The sequence below is a fragment of the Trachinotus anak genome, unplaced genomic scaffold (genome assembly GCF_046630095.1).
Source record: "Trachinotus anak isolate AG129_WGS33_773 ecotype Australia unplaced genomic scaffold, CSIRO_AGI_Tana_v1 ptg000014l, whole genome shotgun sequence".
Classification (NCBI taxonomy): domain Eukaryota; kingdom Metazoa; phylum Chordata; class Actinopteri; order Carangiformes; family Carangidae; genus Trachinotus; species Trachinotus anak.
The window spans coordinates 10,435,614-10,456,956 of NW_027273865.1; the positions used below are offsets into that span (position 1 = coordinate 10,435,614).

A 21,343-nucleotide genomic window follows, 5' to 3' on the forward strand; every position below is an offset into this window, starting at 1 on the left:
AGAGTTAATAACTGAACAGTTATCAGAAACACCGATGGTTGTTAGATGAAAGTTGCAAGGTGAGCAGTTACCTCGAGATGGAGGCGACAGAATAGAAAATGAAACCCTTTCAAGGCAAAGTGACGACCTTTGTGACCTTGAAGAACCAATCCCAGAGTGTAAAAACCCACCCTGAGGCGCCAAAGTGACAGCTCTCCTCTCTCACTTATTCCAAGAGCACACATTATTATCCTTAGACACTTTCTTTTGGTCATCCGTCAGTATAAAAGCAGGGAGACAGTTTGCTAACCCCCACCTCGAAATAGTGATTGTCCAAAAATAGCTTAGCAACCGTAACTAGGCACAGCACACCTGTCACGTCTATCCAAGTCTATCCGCTGTGTCTTATTTCCCTGCTGTGTTGGAAGCAGGTCCTGCCAGAGTTCAGACTTAATTTATCATCTCTGTCCTGCTCTTTACTGGATTTGGGGAAATTTACACTCCAGCCAATCTTACCTGAAGAAGGTGAAAGAGTCTGACACAGAGGTTACTTCTCATTCTAAAAATCTTTCCTCTTTTAAGGTTAAAACTGATACATACTGTTTGGAAAGGACTACCTAGCTTGAAACTGCAATACAAGACCTATTCCAGTGAGCTGGAAACATAAACAGAAACATTTAAAAAGTCAGCCGGGAACAGTGTTTCCAAACAATTCTTGGGGTTAATGTTAGTTAAACTCTAATTTCAGCCAACAAAAATCAATGGGCACTGGCTATAAATAAGAAGCTGCTTATGTTTACTTCTGTTTAAAATCAAGGGACCAAAAGTTACTGAGAATTTTGAGTGGTAAATCTGCCACTGTTGTGACTGTAAACTGTATATGAGCTGTGAGTGAAAAGCCTGACAGACAGACAATAGCTGAAGTCGGTGGGGCTTAGAGAAGAGTCTGACGCTTTCTATCTGTTACAGTATGTTTCTCGGCAGTCAACTGTTGTTTGCCTGTGAGAGAGGAGCAGCGGAAAGACATGAATCCTGTCACTTTGGCCCCCCATGGTTAAGAGGAGAATAGGACCCCCAAACCCCCAGCAGGAAACAACGGAATGAGATTTGGTTGACAGTTGACTGTCTCATACTCGTTTAAACAGACGTCCAATTGTGCTTTCTTCTTTGTTCTGCAAAACGTTTCAAAGTCAAAGAAATGTCAGTTGTTATCCACTGTGGACGAGCACAACAACATTTATGCAAAAATGTATCCACTAACAGTTATTCTGCAAGTGTGAGTGAGTGTGTGCGCAAACCTTGCTGCGAGCGTCAACGTTGAGCAGACACACCCCACAAGCCAACTCCTTGGCATTCTTGATGCCGGGCCTCAGAATACAGGAGGAGAAATCCAGGGAGGTTTCATCAGGCTACACACACACACACACACACACACACACACACACACACACACACACACACACACACACACACACACACACACACACACACACAATTTTACTTCCTGCTACAGGGGAAAATGTGAGAACAAATCTGCTTACAGTAAACATCTCTGAGCATCTTATAAAGATTTTACTTAACTTCTACTATGCTGAGTAAAAAAAAAAAAACAATACCAGCACATATATCCTTATTCTTTTAAAATGAGATAAAAAAACACTACCTACATGTTTCAATTAAACATAAGCTCTTTCTGTGTCGGTTTTATCTTCTGCACTTTGAAAAGGATATTCCTCCTGTGCTGACTCTGTGGATGACTCCACTTCTCTGTTTCTGTTTTACAGACACTGGCAGACAGCTGGATAAATAAATCTATATAGGCCTTGTCATCACTGTTGATCTGAACACTGGCCTATCAAAAGACTACAGCTACCTTGCATCCCAATCAATGGATCATTGATTTTAACCTAATGGACCAACAATACCAGATTCACTAACATTTCATTATATTATTGGCAGGCATTTTATTGTAAATTGACCTTCACTGCTCTATTATCATGGGCACTTGTATACCTCCACTTGAGAGTGCAAACATGTCAGGGGGATGATAGAAGGCAGTAAAAGCAGCTGCATACATAAATAAATGTGTGCTTTATAAGTGTCCTGTGCTCTGGCAGGTTTATGTTTTTCAGAGTATCTTACAGCGAGCTTGGCCAGTGACATGAAGCCCATGAGGTTGTTCCAAACACGGCTGATGTCCTTCAGCAGCTGCTGCAGCTTCTCAGAGCTCACTGCTGTGGCCTTGATGCCCAGCTCCACACGCCTGGTGACGCGGTACACTTCCACCACGCCTGACAGACAGAAAAATACACAAGCACAAAAATAAATAATAAAAACATGTTGTTGTTTTTTTTTTTGCTCTTTTCGTTCCATTCACGCTGTGTTCAGTCCCTTGCTGTGACATGTTTGCCACTCATAGCTCATTAAAAGCAGAGAAATACAATAAGGGAGCAGGACCTTGTCAGACCAGGCAGAGATAAACCATCACACCAGAGCTCGTTTTAATCTCATCCTCTCTGTACCTCTGTCCTTCAGAGGGTGTAAGGCCACACGCAGGGTTCTTTAACAGCCTCTTCTTCACAATATACAGGTAGCTTGTTTATTGTGCTGTCTGTGTGTGTGTGTGTGTGTAGTTTGCAATCCCTCACCTAGCAGGTACTCCATGCCCTGAGCAGACTGGATGACCTCGGTGCAGACAGAGGAGCTGCTGATGCTGTTCAGGGTGTTGTTAGCTTTGGTGATGACCTTAATGTGGGAAGTGGGAAGACAGAGGCCAGAATTTTGGCAATTACACTGTTAATCATAATCATCATTATCATACAACAGTTTACCAATATTTTTGTCACACCTCTTACCTGGATTGACACAGAGCAGATTTGGGCTGAGAGCCAACTGCTAACTTCCTCTGGGATTGACATCATTAAGATAAGTGTTTTTTTTTTTCTTTTTGTTTATAAAAAAAAAAAAACCTGAGACACATCACTCCTAGAACTCCTAGACACTGTCTCACTTACTGCTGGAGCATTTATTAATGTATGACTTTTTGGTCTGATGTTTAATTGACCAAATTTAAGTTGTGTTTCCCTTGTCGTCAAAATGTTATTGATAAGCAAAATGTCCTTTCAGTGCCTTTTGTTTTTCCTAATTATTCTACTATTTGTATAGTCCCTCTCACAAACAGGTCAGATAAACAATACAAACCTCCAGAGCATTTTCCAGGCACCTTTGCCACTCGTAAGCGTAGCGCTCGCTCTCCTGCAACAACACAGCGCAACACAGAATTAGATTATCTCAAATGAACATAAAGGCAAAACACAGCACAACAGAGGAGAGGTAATGTTCCCTGAGAGTGTTGCGCTGAAATCTGGTGGCTATTAACCAGCAGCTAACATTTGGTGCAGTTATCACAATGCCCTCCTCACCTCCACCTCCCCAGTCAGGTCCTTGTACTTGTCCCTGATGACAGGCAGGGCGGGCTTCTCGCTCAGAGTGTTGGATCGGTCTCTGAAGGGCTGCTCTGGAGCTGGAGATGGGGGCGAACGCCCGATCTCCTTCTCGCCCAAACTGTGACTGCGTTTGTGGGAGCCTGAGGCAACGACAGGAGAGAAGAGGGAGATAAATAATGTTAGAAAGAACCACAAACTTTTTTTTTATCAATTCAGCAACCCCTGGTGATGACTCATTTTGAGATATGCACCTGTTTGTTTGCAATCACTATACTTCCATTCTGTTGCAGCTAATTCCTGCTGGACAAGGACAGCATGAGTAAATACTTAATTTGTGACAAACCATAATTACATAGACACAAACATGCTGGTATGAATTATTCATAGGGACACACACACACGCACAAATCCTGGCACAGCACAACAACAAACACGGGTACAAACATATGCTAAACTTAAACTATTTCTGTGGGTCTGCCAGTTATGTGTCCAGACACAGGTAACACCCCCCCACCCCCCCAAACTCCTCCACCACCCATAGAGACATGCGTCATCCTGCCCACAACCCCCCAAAGCCCCACCATGATCAGATTACTGTTCCACTGGCTGAAGAGGAATAAGTAAAGCCCTTGTCTTCACACAAATTAAATCTAGCACAAGGAGATAAATCTATGGGGCAAACAGGCTTTTATCATAGCGCAGGAAACACTAATAAATTATTTGTGGAACATAAAACCAGCAAACAGCGGTTAAAAAATGAACAGCCTTTAAGTAGATACAGCTAATTTCTGCTCATGGATTTGTTGGCTTGTACTGATCTATCTCTCTAGTGGATGCCATAAGAGCAGTGCTGTCATCCCAACACTGCCATCTAATGTCTGACAGCTATATTGCACATCTGATGGACACTATTGTGTGGGGGTGGGGCATGTTGTGCCATTTTACGGCCAATGGTTTGGAGCGGACCAGGAGAGTGGGAGTGAGGGATATCATGATAAACATGTACAGTTTGATCAAATTTACACATACACATCACATTTTAGGGCTAAAACTATTTTTCAGTGATGTGATCATTCCATCTAGAAAATGAGTCAATGATTTTGATAATTGTCTGAATCATTTGTCAAGTAAAAACTGCACATTCACCTGTTCTAGCTTCTCAAATGAGAGGATTTACCAGTTTTCTCAGTTTTATATTATGTTTTGTCTAGGTTTTATGTTAATATGGTTTTATATGTGAATTGAATACATTCAGAATTTGAACAGTTCATCAAACAAACCAATTTGAAGATATCTTCTTGGGATTTTTAAAGTTGTGATTTAGAGCTGCAATCGATCATTATTTTTCATCAATTAATTTTCTTGAATCGCTGATTATTTGGTTTATAAAATGTCAGAAAATAGTAAAACCTGTCAATCAAATGTTCAAATGACAACACTGCAAAACCCAAACATATCCACTTAACAATGAGTAACACAGAGAAAGGCAAAACATCTTCACATTTCAGAAGCTGCGACCAGAGTCGTTTCATGTTTTGCATAAAAAAAAAATTAAATATCAAAAGAGCTGTGAGATAATTGTCAATCAGTCCGTTAATATGTCAGTTGTCTGTTTCATTTCTAGACTGACTGATCATTAGATGAGTCAATCATGAAAATAATTGTCACTCGCACTCAAACAGGATCAATATGAAGACTGTGACTCACCTTGAACAGACAAGTCAAACGTTGCCAGTTCGTTCTTGATCATCTCCTCGCTAGACTTCACTTTGGCCTGAGTGCTGGCTTTGAGGAAGTCAGACTTGCCAAACTTAGGTTTGTCCCCCTGGAAGGCGCCAAACTCATCCAAGGCCTCACTTTGGTTTCCCTCAGAGCCCACCTCACCAGTGGCAGCGGGCGAGTCTGACTTTTCAGAAACAGTACTTGCAAAGTCCCCAAAGTCGTCCTCGTCATCAACACCGCCCTGGTCACCAGAGCCAAAGTCAGCGAAGGCTTCAAACTTGTCATCTGTCGATGAACCATCCTCTGTAGGAAAGGAGGTGGTGACCTTTGCTAAGGAGCTGCTTGTGATGCTTTCAGTGCTGCCAACGGTCAGCTCCTTTGTGTGTGTTTGGACTAAGGATGGAAGGGAAGCTCCTTCCGAGCCCTGTGGCTTTCTGACCTCAGCAGGCACACATTCCTCCCTGTCTGACCAGTCATAGCTGGCCAGGGTGCTGAGGGCCGACGTCCCAAAGGGGTCAAATTTCATGTCGTCTCCTTCTGTAATGACAACACAGATATACCAGTGGTTCCCAGGAAGAGCACAGATGCTGTCATGATAGAAGGTGGATCAATGAGCCTGGATGAGGGACTGAGATTTCGGCTGAATGTCACTTTTCTATAGTTCAGGTAATATCTCTTTTCTTCTGGTGGAAGAAAAAGGTGTCGAGACTCTTAAAATGAAATATTTTTCCATTTACATCTAATGTTGTCTGGCTATGCAGATAGTTTTAGTTTTATTTGTCCTGGTTTGATATCTTTCTCAGACATCTCTGCCTCCACCCCAGCACAACAGATGTGATTAAAATTTTATTTTCTATAATTTTTTACTTATATTCAGAGGATTGAAAATTAAATGTACATAAACACAATCAACAGAAACATCTCCTTCTAAAAACAATATCCCAGTTACTCTGAATAATCCACATTGGAATTACTCCCAATTGCATTGATTAGAAAGAAAATAAATTGGCAGCTATTTTGATATTTCAAGCAAAAATACCAAATATTTGCTGCTTCCAGCTTTTCAAATGAAAGGATTTGCTGCCATTCTTTGTCTTATTGACACAACTAATTAATTAATTATCTGATCGACAGGAAAATAATCTGCAATTATTTTGCTAATAAATTGATCATTTCGGATATTTTTCAAGCAGAAATAGTGAAACAACTTCAAATATTTTCTAATTCCAGTTTCTCAAACATGATGATAAGCTGCTTTTCTTTTGTTCGGTAATCAAAAAATAATCCACAGATTAATCAGTAATGGGAATAATTATTGGTTGCAGTCATATGATTAACCAAAGGGACAGACCCTAAGAAAATACTCCTCTGTGGATTATTCAGAGAATCCTAAACATTGTTTTTGGAAAGAGATGTATCTGTTGAATGTCATTTCTCTTTTTTCCTTTAATTAGTTTTTCATGCTTTTTATGCCTTTATTTATAGTTGCAGTGAGAGAGGGATAGGACAGTTGGGGAGAGAGAGAGGGGATGACATGCAGCGAAGGTCCACACCACAGGTCGGATTCTAACCCCAGGCAGCTGCGGTTATAACTAAGCATTAATGCTAAACGCTCTACCAGGTGAGCCACCGAGGCGCTCAAATGTCCCTTTTCAACCAAATGAAGCACAATTCACCTCCACTGTACTGGGCTGGAGGCCAAAATCAAACAGGTCTTCACAAACCATGTGCAGACAAGACCAAAACTTTCTGCATTGATGCACATCACTACAGGTACAGTAAGTGGAAAAATACTTTTTTGTAATTTGGGTGAACCGACTGTGTAACTTGTACTTATATTCCATGTACTGTATACTTGACAGTGGCAAGAATGAGACAAGATGTATTGTAAAGTACCCCCTCCCGATATTTTGCACTTTAAAGAAGTGAAAACAAATGCTGCAATAAACTACTAATCATGGATATTATCATTCTGCACAATTATGATGGCAGCTGCATTGTAATCACACTAGCAGCTGACTAATTAATGTTGTTGTAACAGTAATACATACTATGGTGGAGTAATACATCCTCCCACCCACATTTTTGTGAATTGTGTTTGGTAAATTATTTCAAGCAGGGTAAACGAGTTGTTTTGATGTCTTAGCTGAATCATGTTTATGAAAATCACTGCCATCATTTAACTGAAACACAGTGAACACTAACACTGCTTCTTTTTTTTTTTGGCGTGGACAGTTCCTCCACTCTGTTCTCCCTGGTGACAAACAGCTTTGCTAACAGTAATCAGAGCTGATCTCTTTATACTAAATGCAACCTGAAGGAGTTTTTCTCTTGACAGCAACATTAGTAAAAGATCTTTCCTGTCACTGCTTCTGCCCTGTTCCTTTCTTATGTCGTTCTGTTTGTGATCAGTTTCTTTATGACTAATACTAACTGACAGATCTTTACAGCCTGCACACATTTGTCAACACTTAAGTATTCAGGTCTCCTTCTAAGTCTCTCTCACACACTCACAAACACACAAATCATCCTTGTTGAAACCCTTGCTATTTTGCATGACAGAACCCTCAGAGACACAAAGCAATTTGTGAAATTGACAAGGATCTAGTGCTGTAAGCCTTGTGGCATTAGATCACTTTAGGGCCTCCCAAGAAAGGAAAGGAGAAAATAAGACGGTACGCATTTCAGCAATACCAACAGTAATATTTATTACGACAACATGAGTAGAGAGAAAGAGAGAAAGGTCACAAAGTACTGTGAAAGAGGTCTATCATTACAAGAGGTTTGTCAAACGAACACTTGTAAAATTAGATTTCAGTCATTTAGAATACAAGGGCATGCAGAATCAGGAGAAAAGGAAGAAAACAAACAGCGAGAAGGTAAAACAAAGATAATCTGAGGATATAGAAGCAGAAACCAGAATGAGAAGGCACATTCACAGACTAAAATCAGTAATTCTGGGGAAATGACAAACTTTGTTTTAATATTAGAATGTAAAGCAACAAGTGGCTTTTGGAAAAAGATTTGAATACAGAACAATTGAAAAGCCAGGTTGAAAAGATAATTCAAAGAACAAGCTCAAGGCAGGAGGCATTAACCCTTTGAGGACCTGAGGGGAAAATTTGGTGAAGAAGGTTTTGTACAAACTGACACTTTCGACGCCACAGTAAAAGAGGCTTTTTTTATGGATTTTGTTAATTATGAAATAAGATTAAGTCCTGGTGTTCATGCTAACAGAACATTAAGGGGAGGAGATCACAATATCTGCATTACTCTGCATGTAAACACGCGAAGTGATCTTGTTCAAGCACTCAAAGGGTTACAGAAAACAAAGAGGGCCATCCTTACACCTGACATCCCAGAGAGGGCCTTAATTACATCCAATCACAGATGCAGAAACAGATTTAAAGAGACAGTATCCTTTTTCTCTTGCTACAGTGATTGTTTGTCAAAACAGGCTAATGTGCACAAACTCTTTTGATCCCCTAGCTAACAGCACGTCATTATTTTCTCAAGACAACAATGTTCACATCAGAACATTAACCTAAAATACTTAACTGAACATATTAGTCTTACTAAATACTGTAGGCTACATTTAATTTACATAATTGGCAAATCACAACAAGATCAGGGAGTCTTTCTAGTCTCAAAATAAGCTCATATTCCTGTAATAAAAATACACTATTAAATCTGTATGTATACATTTTTTCCTTTGATAAAAACAACTTGCAGTACTGTTATGCATAAAATGGTTATCTTGTATTACGTTCTTGTCAATTTCACAAATTGAAAAGGCAGGCACACTGCAGCAAAAAGCAAGGCAGGAAGGGTAATACTAACGTCATTGTGTTCTTAGAGAGCCAGACCGTAGAGTCACACATGATGAATTCATGCAGAAATATCGTAGAGATAATGGTTATTAAAAAAAACAAAAAAAAACAAAAAAAAAAAGGAAAATCTGATTCCTTTTGTGCGCCAGACTCAAAAGGAACCTCGCAAAAGAAATACTGTCTCTTTAAGTTTACGTACGTATGTTCAGAAACACAGTGCAAAGCGTGGTGAGGCGCTCAAACTGCTCGGCCTGCTACACTTTTAGCGACAGGTTTGTCCCAGAGCTCTCCAAGAACAAGAACAGCAGATAAGTGTGAAAGGGAAATGTGAAGCAGCTGTTATGGTAGCGTAAAAGCTTTTAGGAATGTATCAATGTTAAACTGGGCACCATCTCTGCCCGATCAGCAGTAGCCGAAATGTTTAGCTGCATCTCCATGGACTGTTTGTTTGAACACATCCTTTTCCTCTCAGTACAGAGGGACCTGTTTGGGTTCAACCAAAATCTGACCACTGTACAGAAACTGAAATAAGGCAATGGGGATGTTTACATTTATGATTTCCTCTGGTCAAGGAAATAATTATAAATTCCTTGGATGAAGTCATGTGGTTGTTTACATGTTGATTTAACTGATACTTAACTGATATCTTGAAATACCTTCACATCCATGCAGACATGTGAGTGCACAGTTTGTCAGGTGAGGACCTTGTCAACTTGCACAATTTTCTCAAACCACTGAAAACTGTCAAATAAAGTTGAAAAATGAAAATCACAAACATCTGAGTTGCAAGGCTTTCATCTGACAAAGATTAAATGCAGTCTCTGGTTACATGAAGACTTGGTCGTGAATGTTATCTGTGAAACATGAGCCGTGTCATGGAAGGTGAGATGTTTGATGAATAAATGATGAGCACTGTAGAAAGGAGGAGAGGGAGCACTGACATGGACATTACCTGACTATTACGGAAATTAGTTTGATTTCCTTTTAAATAAACGACCCAACAACAAGCTTTAGGTAAACTTTAACTCCACTTTCATGGACGTGAGGTAGGGGAGAAAAAGCCAACACACTATTATGGAAACATCTCGTAATTAGAGGGCCATTTCAAATAATACTGCATTACGAGTCGGAAAATACTGCAGGGTAGTACAATAGCTGAAGCACTCACATTCAAACGCTAAAATTGTACTGCATCCAGCTATAATGTGCGTAACATCTCAGCTGCTTTTGTGACACAAAATATTGTTGCTCTATTTGAAAATAGCTTGTTTGCTGTTGCTGCATGCAGAATGTCCTAGTTACGATACTATTTCATTTTCTGCAATTCAAAATTATATTATCTGGAGCGCAATCAGCACAAACCAGACCTTAACAGTTAAAAAAGTGAATGATGGCTTACAGATTATGCCTTTGGTAAACTGCAGCCTGTTGTGCAAAACGTGTGATTAAAATAAACAAGAGGATCATAACCGTTAACACCCTCCTGTACTCGTCTGTGTTCAATTCAGCCTTTCTGTTTGTGTTGAAGGGCACATCAGTAACACACACACACACACACGCACACACACGCACACACACGCACACACACACACGCGCACGCCTGTGGAGACAAAAGGTACACTGAAGGGAAGCACGAAGTCTGCTGCTGCAGCATGGACACAACAAACAGGGAGCTTATCCGAGTCACACAGACAGCAACCGGGGACCTTATCTACAAACTATGACTGCCAACACATCAAAACCAGGCACTCGTCATTTGAGATATGGGCTAGGACCTTTCTGTCACTACAGTAATTATAATAATAATCATAATATATGCAGAGAAAGAGGGAGGGGAATGTGGAAATAAGAGAGGAACTAAGATTCAAATAAATACATAAATAAATATATAAATAAATATGTTGAGATGATTGATGAAATGTAGAATGAAGGATATGATGCAACGAATATGATATGTTACTCATGTAGTGTTATGTCTGTCTTCTGTATTTGAGTATATTAAACTCATTATTTGCCCTTTGACCTCTTGTTTGGTGGTCACAAGTGGGCACTGAGGAGGAGAGGCCACTGCTGGCCCTGGAATTAATACTGTGTGTAACTGGACGGGGCCTCACCAGAGCAAACGCACTAGTTCCTCACCTGTAGCGGGGGGCTGGTGGGCCGAGAGACCCGGCAAATCCAGAGAGCTGTCCGACATCACATGCTTCAGGTCTCCTGAAGCCAGGTCGCCCATGTCCGATAACTTCATGTCCAGCTGCACTGAGAGTGCGTCCTCGGAGTCGTCCTTTCCCACACTGCTCCCCCCGATGGACGGAAGGTCGAGGGACTTGACAGAGGCAGAGTCCTCTTTGGCCTGTTTGAAAGCGGCCACCTTGTCCACCAGAGTCTTCTCTGAAGCGCCGAGTGCTGTGCAGAACTTTGAAGACTGAAAGTCAGCAAAGTCGTCCGTGTCGCTCTTGAGTGAAGAGAAGGAGCCTCCACCGCTCTCCTTGGTGTCATCGTAGGCTAGGCCTCCCTCCAGAGACAGCTGCTTGAATACATCGTACTTGTCTGAGCTCTGCTGAGGCCGCTGCTGCGTGGAGGTCTCCCCTTGAACTCCCACGCTGCTCTCCCCTTTAGGCTCCCCACCAGAACTCCCAAACGCCATGAAGTCTGCAAAGTCATCCTGAGGCGCTGCTGCGGCGCCGCCTGCTGCTGAAGCTTGAGCGGCATCAGAGGAGGAGCCAAAGAGGGCAAAGTCACCAAAATCATCTGCCCCTCCCCCTGGAGGTTTGGCTCCACCTGGTAGGAGCACTAAAGAGGGGGGCACAGACACAGAGGGGAAGGTGCTGGGTTTTGTCTCAGAGGGGGCAGGAACAGAGGGAGCTATAGAAGAGAAAAGGTCCAGGTCGGCCATATTGAGAGGGTTTTTGGGCTGAGAAAGAGACACTGCTGGCTGCTGCTGCTGTGGTAGTTGTTGTAGAGATTGAGAGTTTGGGAAAGCAGAGGAAAAGGCAGGCTGGAAGATTTTGGCCTGTTCTGAAGGGTCTAGTGGAGAGATGCTGTCGGCGGTTTTAAAGTCTGTGAAGCCATCATCAGCGCTGACAGACTTGAAATCTGCAAATACTTCCCCTGTGAACCAAAGACAACAGTTTAGGATCAGTGAAGAGCATTTAACATGGCAGACAGATATAAGGGGATATCAGACAAAAAATCCTGAGCTACGACAGCCACGATTCTGTCATTATACAATCCTACAAGAAGGGAAGCAGGTGGATTAGTTTGCCTCTGCTGAGTGAATTCTCATGGTAAACTTCCAGTCTTCAGAGGAACTGTGGGATGCAGAGGAACAGCAAACATCACTGCACAAAAAAGCCATCTCATCTAAAGACACATACATCCCCACTACCATGCAGTGGACTGTTCAAAGAGGAACAGAATATGACAGAGTCATTCTGCAAAAAAAAGTCCATCTTAACATGTTATCCTATCCTTTATGTCTGAGAATCAGGGGAACAATTGCTTACCGTGTCAAATTGGTTTAGAGAAGACAGTATTGGGAATAATACTGATTGTAAATACTTTGCTACGATATTTTGTACCTGAGCAGAATTGTGAGCCAGTGTTTGATAAAAATTAGTTTTTCAGGTCTTTGCATTGATATGATTAATTAAGATTAAGATTATAAATTAAGATTAATTGCAACAATCATAAGGTAGTTTTAACAGTTTTTTTCTTTTAAAAAAGTTTAAGTCCAAAGATTCAATAGTAACTGTAATTATGAGTTAAGATGGGTATTTTTTGCAATGATAAAACTTCATATGCTTAAAAAAGTGGCAATCATATTTTTAGTCTTTTTGTCTCAAAATGATGCAACATGACGGTAATAAAAACCACACAGAGAAAAGTCAGAATGCATTCTCCAGTCTCTGTGGTTGCTAATCCACTGTGGTACGCATGGACTGAAATAGAGAGTCTGTTCACACTGCTGGTGTGCGGTGGAAAAGAGATAACTAATGGGCTCATTAAGAAGATGGAGCCTGACAACGCCAAGGAAAGGTCACTGCAAAGCATGACTTACTGGAGTTGTAAGAGATGTCCCCAACGGAAACTGTTCTAATGAAACAGGGACGGGAAACACACTGGTATCAACACTGAGACTTGCAAAACAAGATACGGTGTAAATATGGAACAATACTCATATGGCATTATAGTGGCCTGACAGCTTTACCCAAGTTACAATAAAGTGTTTAATTAGAGATGATCTAAGAGTCACGTCACTCTCTTCACTGCAAATTCCAACCAAAATTTGTTTCCTGAGGAGATGTAACATTGTTTTTGCTCCTCTTGCCACTTGCTTACAGGGACCATCTCAGAGCCCAATATGTCCTCTTTGTTGTTCGGTGAAGAGGCCAAGGGGTTTGACTCAGGAATACCAAAAATCATATTCAGAAAAAACAATGGATTTGCTAACATGTATGTAAGTGCAAGAGTGTTAACTTAAATGTGTAATTCTCTTACCAACTGGTTTCTTGTCAGCAGGTTGCTCAAGCTGTCTGAAAACACTGTATTTGTCACCAGTATCTGGATCAGAACACATAAAAAAAAAAAGAAAGAAAGAACATATTTACCAGGCAGGCAGGTATTGCCTTAATGCAATTTACGGTAACAGACCAGTTCTCCATGTGTTGTCCAACAACCGAAACATTGAGTTCATAACATTTCCATAAAACTCATTTAGGCTGCTTTGAAAACAGTTTACTCTGCATTACAATTTAACAAAACTTGAGGTTGTAGTAGGAAACCTTCATGGATCAGTATTATTTTAAATGTCATAAAAATGCTGCATTAGGTGGATAGGAAAGATGATATGATAATATAATATTTCAGAATTTGCAGAACAGTGGTTGAACTATTCCTCAGCTGTGTCTTGATGAAATGTGTGGAAACCCATATGAGTGATGAGACATTGAAGGTGATGTGTCACTCTCTGCTTTCAATCTATCATTGCCAGTTATCTAGTGATAAAGTAGCAGGAAGGATGTTTGTTCTGTGTTGCTGTTTTGGTTTAAATGTTGAAGATCATATTTCTTTCCCTCCCTAACCTACTTTATCATTTCTTCCCAAGGTTTACCTGGCTGGAGAGCAGACAATGTTCCTAACACACCATAAAGCCTCTCTGAGGTATATGCAGAAGGTACCTGAGGCATGTGGTGTAGGCTCTGTGGGCTGATCCACAGACAGCTGCTTGAAGACAGCGTACTTATCAGAAGACGTGACGGAGGCAGAGGAGGAACCAGACACCGGAGTCAGCATAGCAGGCACGCTACAGGGACACAATAGCTATAGTCAGACATCAGGAAGTTTAGGTTTAAGGTTTAATAGTAGAGTTTAATCCCCATAAGCTGCCTGAGCTGATTGGAACATTTGCTCTGGGCTCCAAAAGTTTGGAGTCACAGTTAGCTTGGCTTTTTTTAACACGACAACAACTAGGAAATGGCTCACTAATTAACAAGTTATATCTCATTTGTTTAATTCATGCAAAAACACCATTTTATTGGGAGTTATGTGCTAGAAGTAGTTACCAGACAACCATCATAGACAAGCTAACAAACAGTCTGGTATATAACTCCCTGTCAAAACACAAATTACACTTTGATTTTTCTATGGTTTAAACATTACAACAATTTGTGTTACACTCTGATGCTCCTATGAGATACAAAAAACTAAGCTGAGCATGCATTAAAAAAATCTTACTTTACATAACTGAAGTTGCTGATCTGATAATATACAAGAATCAAGCACTACGGGGAATCTGTTAGCTGACTTTCCAGCAAATGTTAGTTTCCTCAAAGCCCTTTCTCAGCAAGACATCTGACAGTAAGTTATGCCTGGCACTTCAGGCTGGCAACCTAACAAGAGCTTTTCAGTCTTTCATTTAATTAGACACCGATCTCAGACTGTGGGAGATTCTTCTTACACTGTTGAAACAGTCAGAAGTGTAAGTTTAAAGGAGAGAAATAGTGGAAAATAATAAAACGCCTGCACCACTTAGATGTGAGATACTTTAGTTCTGCTTTCTCTTTGTCTTTCAGTTTATAATTGCCTTTCAGCTTCCTCTCTGTGAAAGGACAATCTCCCCATGTGGGCTGGAAAGTAATATAAAAAATGAGCTTATCTGCTGTCCAATGAAATGAATTCATTAAGAGATGACCCAAACTCATTGTTATTCTGGGGAGGTTATTGCGAGATATTAGGGCAGAGTGTCTGACTGTAAGGTTTCCAAGACAGACAATGCAAGACACAAATGTTATGCAGAATAACTCAGCTATAAATAACCACCCAGGGATGAATATCAGATGCTCATCACTGCAAACATTTACCTCATTTCTTTAGAAAAGCAGAAGTAGCTGGAGTGCAAAAGGAGTCAGAAATGATGAGGAAAACTCAAGATACCTCTTGTAATGTAAACTCTGCATTTGGTGAGAGTCACCAACTAAAACCTGCAGATTTTTGAGACACTGTTACTTATGTGGGTTAAAATTTTAATTTGCACATTGCACTATTTAAATTAAAAAAGAATTACTCATTTAGGCAAACTCAGCATCTCCATTGCACTCAAACTCCGTACCTGTTTTGGTGCTGAGATGCTATGGTGGTGGGGAAACTTCCTCCAGACTCCCCCTGGAACTCAGTGAAGGCCTGATCTCCTGCACCTGCCTTTGGAGCCTCCTGGAAGTCCTGGAAGTCATCATCATCTGCTTTGGTTCCCTGTGTGAACAACATGTTGGTTAATAAGAAGCGAGTTATGATTAACTACAGTTAATCAGTGCACAAAACAAGTATCCAAGAAAAGGCTCTCTGAACTGAAAGTGTGGCTGTGTTACCTGTGTGGGAGGGAAGCTGGCGATGAAGTTAGTGTTTGTGGGTGGTTGAGCCGGTGCTGCAGGTGTCATGGCCATGACTGGTGGTGCTGGTGAAGGCATGGCCATGGAGACTGGGGGCTGGGCCATCATTTGCTGCTGGTGCTGGGGCATGACGGGGGCCATGGCCATAGCCAGGGCAGGCAGGTTGGGCACAGGTGGAGAGGGGAACTGACTGAGGATTTCCACATTCATTGCTGGGAGGCCACTCTGAAACAAAGGAAATATGTTTAAAGCATACGACTAGTGATATTTTATGTTTGTATTATCAACAAATACAATGAAAACAACAAAATCAACTGTGAAACCAAAGCCCAATATATCTCATTACACTGTCTCCATTGTTGTCCAAAAACTATTCAAAACAACATCAATCAGCCCCATTACAAATGAACAAGGCCACACTTTATTTTGAGTCAGTCCCACCTACATCCTGCTGCTGCACTAAATACTCACTAGAGCACCAAATGTGTATTAAGTCGCTGCTGAAAATAGTACCCAACAAATGCACAATTTGCTCCTGTTTGAGCAACATTTGCCAGAAACATCAGTGCTTTAGGAAGTTATTTAGCTCTTTAAAAATGAGGCTGTATATTTTTTGACGGTTTTAAAGATCAGATGAGATAAGCACAAATGAGCTTGGGGCACAGAACCACAGCCAGGGTGGGAGGTGAGAAAGTATTAAGAGACTAACACATTGTTGGTCTTTTCATGGGATTTGTTGACAATAACAAAATATAGAATAACACCAAACTTCTTTGTTAATCTTTTGTTAATGTTTCCTAATTACATTTATAAGGATATTGCATACAAAAATGCAGATTTTGATTTCACTTCACGAACCAAAATGGGATGATCAGTTAAATTGTGAGATCATTTGAGAATGACAAAGATCACGAGAGATGTCACAGCTGAGTTCCAACTCATACTCACTGAACTATAAAAAAAGATTGATGTTGCATATGAATTATTCAACACAGTCAAGTTCTTTTGAATAGATGTCATTGGCAGACTTTTCTCTCTCAACTTTTTCTCCCCTCGAGAATCCGCCTCGTTGTGTTTGTGTTTTAAGGCTCTTGAAGATTTACATCTCCAAAGGCATCTTATTATTCCTTGCATGGAAGCAGTGGCATGCAGTATTTTGTGAGCTGCCTGCAGATTTGCATTGTCCCAGGGGTTGGTGGTGACAGGCCGGGGCTGACGATGATAAGAAGCCTCCTGCCAAACACGCCTGATGTGGACTCAGCTATATATTTGGCTTACGATGCTTCACAAGCCCTGGGCTGATTCACAGCGCTGCTTTTTTCTGCCTGTTTCTGGCTATGCCCAACAAATTTATGGCACGGCTCTGTAGAAGCCATGGGGGACAATAAATGAAGTTATTTTAAGTGGACTTGACTCCACTATTTACCTGTGCCACACCAATTAGTGCAAGTACAGTGTAGAGCTCCTCCTTGGTCAGCATGCCAGGTGTTGTGCGGTTGGCTGATGCCCAGATTTGCCCCAATGCTTCCCTGGGAAGACCTGATGACATTAATATTGGGTAGAGCTTGGCCGTGTCTATCCCTGCCGGGGTCATGGTGAATTCAAGAACCTTCTTGAACATTTCTAAGGTTAGAAAAACAGAGCGGAAAAAGTTCATGGATGCTAGGAACATCAAGGTAAACTTGAAATCAGTATAGTGCAGAATCATTTCTTTACACACACTACAGAATATATGATAATGTTTACCTGGGACAAGGCTGTCGTTGTACACCCAGGCTGGCAGCATGGGCTGGATGTGCTCTTGTTGTGGATACACGCCAACACCTGCTGTCACAATCAGATACACACACACATGCACAGTTAGTTGTTATAACGAAAGTATTGTCCAGGCATACGATTTGCCAAGCCTCTTGGCAGGTGAGCCCTGCTTTGTATCGAACTCGACAAAATCATACACCTGATGTCTGGAAGGCTTGGTGCAGATGTAATGCTCCTCTGCACTGAGTCACAACCATCCTGCCATGTCAGACATCTATAAATCAGCCTGTGAGCTATCTCCACATTCAAGGAGAGGGGAAAGAGGAGACTGTCTTGTAAGAAAAAAAAAAAACAAAAAATCAAATTTAACTGCTGACATTGACTTAAATAAACTTGTTTTGTTTTTTTTTAAACTGCAAATAGACTAATACATTTTGAAAAACACTATGTCTTGTTTTGAGTCACATACACCCTGCCTTTAAGGTAGACTCAGGCAGCCACTTTGCACATAATACTCCCATCAGTCTTGGGCAGTTAAATGAATCTTATTACAAATCTCCCTGGTCTCCATGATAAGCCTCTATATTTCCCTCGATGACATGGAGGACGTGGACACAGACAAACAAATTACAGCCCAAAGGAGTAGCAGAGTAGCATGCATCAGCCTTCGATTATGTTTGGGCCTCAGTGGCACCTGCCAATCCATGCGCATCCCTGTTAAACCAAAGCAGTCAGCATGCACCAGAGGTCATTCTCTGAGAGGGTGTGACACGGCGAGAGGACAGACACCAGCTTATTGAGTCAGAAGGAATTACCCCAGGACCTCGACAGGCACAATCTGTTTCCACAATGTGTGCAGAGAGCACCAACATGAGAAGCACCCTATAATAAGATCTGGGCTGAAGTAACAGAGGTGTAAAGCAGGCAGAAACAAGCGCAGAGACTTTGCTTAGGAGAAGATGTAAAGGTACCGGGGGGGAACCTCAAAGACACCACCACTCCATAAGAATCTCAGAGGTGAAGGAGGTGAAGAAAATATTGTTTTGATTTCATTTAACAGTACATAGTCTACAACAGAATGATGCCCAGTTCAGAATCTGGTGGAAACTAATTACAACCAAAAGAGAAAGAACAGATTAAGCTGCTGCAAAAGGAAGAGACTTACTTTGTCAGGGTTAGAAAGATTGAAAATATTTCCCCAGGACAGAAAGAAAACTACTGCCTCGATTGTGTGTTAATGCTGCAGCAAAGCATGGGAGAGAAGATGAAGCTATGAAGTCTAATAAACAGGCACTTCTCTCACCACCGTCACTACTGGTTTGGGATGATGAGTCAGCAGCTGATGGGGGGACGCTGGGTGCAGCTACCTGGGCCTCAGGTAGCTTGTCTGCGGTGAAGACAGAACTCAAGTCCTCGGGGGCTGCAGCCCAGTTCCTCGCTTTAGTGCTGGATTGAAACTGGGCTGAAACTTTAGCTCTCGGGCCAATTTCAGCCAAACTCTGCCTGGATTTAAAGCTAACCTGGGCCATCTTATCAGCAGTAAGATCACATGAGGAGAAAAGCTTCTCTTCCAGGGATGGGCCTAGAGGGGTGAATGAGGAACAAGCTTCTTTATAACATAGACCAGCTGTACAAAGCAGTTCAAGTTTCCTATTTATCTAAAGCTAAACTGACAATTACACTTGCAATAATATTTATGTCTTCCATAAGCATCTGTACCAACAACAACATTGTTTCTGTAATTTTACATCAGGGAAAAGCAGGTGTAAAATATGTGGTTTTATCAGATACAGTGGTTGTTATTTTTCTTTGCTCATAGCAGGTCAAGTTCAGTGCAACATGACTGAAGCAGCTAGTAATACAGGGTCCCTGTGGAGTTCTAGACGTCCAGTCGTTATGCAGGTGAGACAATACAAAGTCCTACCAATGGCATCACACTAGTTTACTGATCACCTGGTTGCAGTAACACACAAAGATATGTTGCAATACGCCAACAAAGGCAGGGAAGAGGAAGACAGCATGCTACTTAACATCGACATAGACAATATTGGATTTAAAGTATTTTGAAAATCAGCTTTGCAAATGTTTTATGAGGAAGGAATTCCACTTAACCTTCTTGCTAGTCCTCAATGATACACACATTTTGGTGAGCATCACTGACTTTAAACGTAACTTGTTTGTTTACAGGAAACTCCACAGGGCACCTTTAATCTTTATCTGTTTAGGAGTCTAAAATTCTAAAATCTAATTTTTGTATAACCCATTTAATCACTAACATTTTTGTTGAGCTGACAACATCATGCTATTTCACTTATAATTCCTCACATAGAGCCTTTCTCTTGCAGTATAAATACATGCTTGCTGTTCCAAAAATGTCTTTTCTTCAACCACTATTACAAGGTCAGCAGGGGTGACAAAGTTTGCTCATTGCAATCTTAAAAACAGGTCTCTGTCAGGTCTCTCTTCTGCTCTATCACAGGAAAGCAATCCTGATGCCATCTAATCTGCTTATTCCAGATGCTAAACAACTAGGTCAGAAATGTCTTAAGAGGATTGGGGATGACACTCAACAGAGGGCTAGCTGTTGCATTTCTCTGGACAGGATGTGATCTCACTGTCCCGTCTTTCATCATCTAGAGACTGAGAGATGTCACGGAGCAGCTGCTCATCTCAGAGATTAGACAGCAGATGACACAGAAGAGTGACAGTCTTTTATCACTGCACAATCCATAAATAGATTCAGTACTGGATGCAACTGCTACAGACTTTCTGTAAGGATGAAGCAAGTTGGGTTTCTTATTTGCATCCTTGTTTACCCAGTTTGTAGTATTTGGTAGCTTTAAAGGTTTAGGTAATGAGGCCATCTGCTGTGCTGGCGGCATGCTCTCACACTGCAACGCAGGCCAAGAGCAACCCACAGTCCAGAGGTAAAAGTAAAAATATTCAGCATTGGCAATAAAAGCAGCACTATAAATCCAAAAAAAAAAAAAAAAAACACTCTAAAGTAACTCAAAGTGTAAATGGTTGAGTATAAATTACAGGGATGGGAGGGGAGGTGTCAACAAAGCAAAAAAAGAGTTACCTTGAAATGTAGATTGGGAGCTGGTGTTGACAGCAGAGTTTTGGGAGGCAGTGGGAATGGACACAGAGGCAGGGAGGGACTGAGGGAGGGATTGTGAGGAAGGGAACGAAGGTTGGACTTGGGCTTGAGTGGAGGGGTGGAAGTTGGAGGAAGGGAAAGTGTTTACGGGACCCTGAACAAAGTCACTAAACTCATCATCATCCTCAGAGAAACCTGTCTTGGGGGCAGAGGACGGAGGCTGGACGTGAGCCTGAGAGGAGAGGCCAAAGGTGGAGGAAGTAGAGGAGGAGGAGGAGGAGGGCGGAGGGAAGGAGGCTGGGACATCTAAAGGCCCCTGAAAGTCACTAAACTCATCATTGTCCTCAGACAAAGCTGGGGGGAGGGAGTGAGTGGTGACAGACGGGTGTGATGGCGATGAGTCTGCAAAAATGAAGAAATAATGATGATGGCACAACACATGACACACACTACAATGGAGAATGAATTAAGGACTACACATTGAAAGAGTGAAAGACTATTTTGTGCAAAACCAGAAATTGTAGAACTCCTCTAATTAAGTCCTAACATACAGTATTTAATCAATACTCAGATTCAGTAAAAAAACAAAAAAAACAAAAAAAAAAAAAACAATTTGATTGA

At 41.3% G+C, this 21,343-nt stretch overlaps 1 protein-coding gene across 10 annotated transcripts in view; it reads right to left on the reverse strand.

The window, feature by feature from the left end:
* The window catches only part of synrg (synergin, gamma), a 38,520-nt gene that overhangs the window by 6,696 nt on the left and 10,481 nt on the right, over window positions 1-21,343 (reverse strand). For 2 of the 10 annotated variants that reach the window (XM_071496028.1, XM_071496026.1), the window contains exons 7-22: window positions 20,705-21,124; window positions 18,926-19,204; window positions 17,611-17,691; window positions 17,291-17,487; window positions 15,844-16,089; window positions 15,588-15,727; window positions 14,158-14,282; window positions 13,478-13,540; window positions 11,117-12,088; window positions 5,133-5,684; window positions 3,402-3,565; window positions 3,181-3,234; window positions 2,628-2,724; window positions 2,122-2,270; window positions 1,278-1,388; window positions 1,113-1,151 (exon numbers count right to left, since the gene is read on the reverse strand). In XM_071496028.1, coding sequence (XP_071352129.1) covers window positions 1,113-1,151; window positions 1,278-1,388; window positions 2,122-2,270; window positions 2,628-2,724; window positions 3,181-3,234; window positions 3,402-3,565; window positions 5,133-5,684; window positions 11,117-12,088; window positions 13,478-13,540; window positions 14,158-14,282; window positions 15,588-15,727; window positions 15,844-16,089; window positions 17,291-17,487; window positions 17,611-17,691; window positions 18,926-19,204; window positions 20,705-21,124 — 3,689 coding nt within the window. The remainder of the gene's footprint in view (window positions 1-1,112; window positions 1,152-1,277; window positions 1,389-2,121; window positions 2,271-2,627; window positions 2,725-3,180; window positions 3,235-3,401; window positions 3,566-5,132; window positions 5,685-11,116; window positions 12,089-13,477; window positions 13,541-14,157; window positions 14,283-15,587; window positions 15,728-15,843; window positions 16,090-17,290; window positions 17,488-17,610; window positions 17,692-18,925; window positions 19,205-20,704; window positions 21,125-21,343) is intronic. The other 8 variants (XM_071496027.1, XM_071496031.1, XM_071496030.1 and 5 more) reach the window with 8 other exon arrangements.